The 3943-nt window shown below is 63.4% G+C and overlaps 3 protein-coding genes across 3 annotated transcripts; 2 read left to right on the forward strand and 1 right to left on the reverse strand.

Moving 5' to 3' along the window:
• Window positions 1-222: 222 nt before the first annotated feature.
• Window positions 223-852, forward strand: MNEG_12632 (hypothetical protein; the record flags this gene model as incomplete). Its single annotated transcript, XM_014038895.1, has 2 exons — window positions 223-354; window positions 613-852. The coding sequence occupies 2 exons, from the start codon at window positions 223-225 to the stop codon at window positions 850-852; spliced, it is 372 nt and encodes a 123-aa protein (XP_013894349.1).
• Window positions 853-1113: 261 nt separating this feature from the next.
• MNEG_12633 (hypothetical protein) lies at window positions 1114-2392 on the reverse strand (the record flags this gene model as incomplete). The annotated part of the gene is made up of 3 exons (XM_014038896.1): window positions 1114-1919; window positions 2087-2190; window positions 2358-2392. The coding sequence occupies 3 exons, from the start codon at window positions 2390-2392 to the stop codon at window positions 1114-1116; spliced, it is 945 nt and encodes a 314-aa protein (XP_013894350.1).
• Window positions 2393-2612: 220 nt separating this feature from the next.
• On the forward strand, window positions 2613-3622 carry MNEG_12634 (hypothetical protein; the record flags this gene model as incomplete). Its single annotated transcript, XM_014038897.1, has 3 exons — window positions 2613-2646; window positions 2898-2974; window positions 3203-3622. The coding sequence occupies 3 exons, from the start codon at window positions 2613-2615 to the stop codon at window positions 3620-3622; spliced, it is 531 nt and encodes a 176-aa protein (XP_013894351.1).
• Window positions 3623-3943: the final 321 nt, after the last annotated feature.

Below are 3943 nucleotides of genomic sequence, written 5' to 3' on the forward strand. Positions count from 1 at the left end.
GACACATTGCCAACAATAGGCACAGAGCTTTTGGCAGTGTGTACAGGTCGCCGGAGGCCACCGCAGCGGCTGCTGGCCAGGTAGGCGCAGCGAGCACGTGGCTCACAGAGTGCAGGCAGCACGTGCGGCAGCCAGTGCCTGTCCGACCCCAAAAAGAAAATGTGCACACCTGTTGACATGCACATGTGTCCATGCAACCGTACCAGGGAGGTTGGGGGCCAGATGCTTCCGCTGTGGCCAGTGTACTTCTCGGAATGCCGCGCGGTGGTCTTCGTCGTGGACGCCTCAGACGCAGCCTCACTGGCGCAAGCAGCTGTCGAGCTATTCGCCGCTCTAGTGCATGAGGACCTGATCGTAAGCAAAAACGCCGCATCCAGCATACACAGGGGGGCCCGATTGTCTGGGCTCTTGCGATGCCAGATGTACGCCTTGAAATACGCCTGGTACAGGCGGGCAGAGGCGGGGGCAGCAGCTGCACCGCAGTCGTCACACACAGAGCGGGTTGGCGAGCGCGGTGCAGCTCCCAGCGATCCGGCCCTCGCGCGCTGCACCCACGCGCCCTGCCTCGCCCCAGCCGTGCCCGTCACACCCTCCCCGTTATCGACGCCGCAGGGCAAGCCCGTGTGCCTCGTCGTCAACAAGTGCGACGCCCCTAAGACTCTGTCGCGGTGGGAAGTCGACCTGTGCCTGCGGCTGCCAGACCTGGCCGCCGCCAACGGCGGGCGGCTATGCATCATATACACGTCAGCGCTCAAAGGGGACGCGGTAGGGGACGTGCTGGAGTGGATGGTGGCGGAGGCGGCGGAAGGGGGCCGCCGGGGCGGCGTCGGCAGCGGCGAGGGTGGCCGGTGAGGGGCGGGGGTGGGGAGGCGGCGGCGCGGGAGACCGCCGCGGGCCTGACGCAGGCGGTCACCGGAGTGGCGTCTGTGGAGTGTGATGTCGTAGAACATGCAGCTGCGTCAACGACGTAGCTCCGTTGAAGACTGCAATTGGTCTCTAGAAATAGAAGTAGGATACTCGCGTTGAGGTGCTTCTGTTACACATTCAACAGCTGCGTTAGTTGGGCCCTGCTTGACTCGCATATGTCATCCTGGATTTCGACAATTGCTCGCTTCACTGCTGCATACCCTCAACCTGGCCGTTGCAGAACGGCTGCCCGTTGCCGTAACCACTGATCTGCTGCAGCTGCTGAACTTGTTGTTGCGGGAGGGCAATGTGCTGCTGCTGGAAGCTTGCGTATTGTTGATGCAGCAGACCTGGCGCCGTGGCACCGATGGGGACCCCTGCGAAACTGCCAAGCCCCACTGCCTCCAAGTGCTGCTGCTGCTGCTGCTCTGGCTGGTGCTGTTGCTGACCGAGCCCAGGCAGCTGCTGCGCTGCCAGCATGTTCCCCAAGACCGCAGCCTCCGGGTGTGCCAATTGCGCCGGGGCCACTGCCGCCGCTGCCAAAGCGGTAGGGGTGCCGCTCAGCTGGGCTGCCGGTGCCGCTGCCTGCCATGCAGGGTATTCAGGGCCGCCTGTGGCTATGTGCACCCCTTCCGGCTGCACGGTCACCACCGCTTCTTGGTGGTAGTGCTGCTGCTGCTGCTCTTGCTGCTCCCGTTGGTGCTGCTCTCGTTGCTGCTCTTGTCGCTGCTGCTCTTGTCGCTGCTGCTCTTGCTGCTGCTGCTCTTGCTGCTCTTGCTGCGCCTGCCGCGCCTGCGCCTCGGCGGACCCCAGCGGCAGCAAAAAGTACAGGTCCTGCCCGCCAATCTGCACGAGGTCCTGAGACATCAAGTCCGCCGTCGGTGACGTTGGTGTGAGCAGCTGGCCGTTCAGCACGACGCCGTTCTTGCCTTGCACCGTGAGCTGCCAGCGGGCGCGCTCGAAGCTGTAGGCGATCTGGGCATGCAGCCGCGAGATGCTGGTGTTGTCGCCAGCTGCGGCAGGCGACGTGGGCGGTACGTGTGAAGACCTTGCATGTCTTGTGAGCTTGCAAGCCAGGGCAAAACAACCACCAACACATAGGTGTCATGGCGTGCATCTTGAGAAGTTTGCATACCGCCCCCCTTGGCTATGCCGTGGCTGGCAACTCTCAGGCACGCACCAAGCGCGACGTCGACGGGCGTTTTGCTCTTGCGCCCGATTGTAATTGTGTAAGACCGTGCAGTGTAGTCAACATCTACGCCAACCAGCTTGGCAAAGCCGCACCTGCAGGTGCATGTGCTGGTCTATCAAGGTGGCACCACACCACGGAAGTGGCGCAGAGGGGAGGGCGGCGCAGGTCGAGGCGTCGCTGGGCACGTGCGGTATGCGCTTGCACCAGCAGCAAGTGTGCAGATCATACCACCGTATTGCATGCATTGCACTGTACTCACAGTTGCACGCGGGGGTCGTCTCCCAGCACAGTCATGGCTTTGCTTTCGGCACCGCGGTGGAGATCAGATCTTTGTATAGTGAAATCAATTGTGATAGCGATTGCAATAACTTTCATCTCAGTCTTGACTGCCACAAATTCTGCAGATCACAGCGTCGTCGTGCTGGTGACTGGAGTCGCTTCGGCACTGCTTCCCCGCCGCACATAGTCTATCGCACGGCTGTAATACCCCTGCTCCAATCCTACGACGCTCTCCATGGCGCAGCCAAGCGCGCCGCCCGCGCCGGATGGTGCTGCGTCGCCACCCGCGCCCCTGCCGCTTGGTTTCCACAAGCTCTCAAAGGACCCCTGCTACCCAGCCTATGCACAAGCCTTAGAATGTACGTCGTTCCCACGGCTGGAGGGGAGCCTCTGCGGCACTGCTCTTGAGTGGGGCCCACCACGAGGCTCCTCAGGCAGGAGGGGAGCACAGCCGTGCCGCAGCCCCACTGCTCCGCCCCATGTGCGACCCCGGGCCCTCACCTTTCCGTCCCCGGAGCAGGCCTGGACCGGCACAACTACGACAAGGACTTCTGCACGAGCGCCTTCGAGGCGTTCAACGAGTGCAGGGCTGCGCTGGTGCGCCTGGGTGACGGACCCACCGCACGAGGGCCGCCGTTTTGTCGCCGCCGCGTTGAAGTGCGATGCAGATGCCAATACGGGCAGCATCTTAGGACGTGGCAGCGGCTGCTCAGGAAGCGTGCGCGAGATCATCACGGGGACCTCCATTGTAAAATCGGCCCGCCGAGCCGCCTGACATGCACCTCGCCTGCACTGCCACGCCTCCTAACCCCGCCGAAAACGCAGGCGCGCGCACAGGCCGAGGAGCGGGCAAACGGGCCAGAGAGAGACCCCGTGGTCGCCCTGTTCAAGGCCATTTTTAGGTCGCTCAAGGGCAGCATTGATAGCTTCAGCGGCGCTGGCGGCAGCGGCGGCGACGGCAACAACGCCGCCCAGGGCGGCGGTAGCGGCGGCACACAGCAGCAACAGCAGCAGGCGGGAGCAGCCGGGGAGGAGGAGGAGAAGCCATGGCGGCGGAAGAGGCGCGAGCAGGAGGAGCGGCGGCGGCAGCAGCAGGAGGAGCAGGAACAGGCGCTGGCCAGGCAGCAGCAACAGCAGCAGCAGCAGCAGCAGCAGCAGCAGCAGCAGCAGCAGCAGCAGCAGCAGCAGCAGCAACAGCAACAGGGCGGCTGGTTTGGGTGGCTGCGGCGAGGAGGCGGGTCCTGAAGCCTTGTGGCACCCTGGCTCTCTTTGTCAGCAATTCTGATGCCTTGCTGTCCAGATTTGTGTAATTTGCGAGGCAGACAACAGGCGATTACAACTCAGCAGTGCTGAACGCGCAGCCGAGTGGGATGCACAGGCACACAAAGCGAATGTATGAAGTCAAGTGGCAGCAGGGATGGACTGTTGCAGCCATCCAAAGCGGAGTGCAAGCAAGTGCAGGCTGCGTGCCAGTCACCGCGCGGGGGCGCAGAACAATCCCTGAGCACGCCAAAACGTGCAGTGGGAGGATGGCGAGGCAGGTGCCGCCGTACGGATAGGAGCGCG

Source organism: Monoraphidium neglectum (assembly GCF_000611645.1).
Source record: "Monoraphidium neglectum strain SAG 48.87 unplaced genomic scaffold scaffold03346, whole genome shotgun sequence".
Taxonomy (NCBI): Eukaryota; Viridiplantae; Chlorophyta; class Chlorophyceae; order Sphaeropleales; family Selenastraceae; genus Monoraphidium; species Monoraphidium neglectum.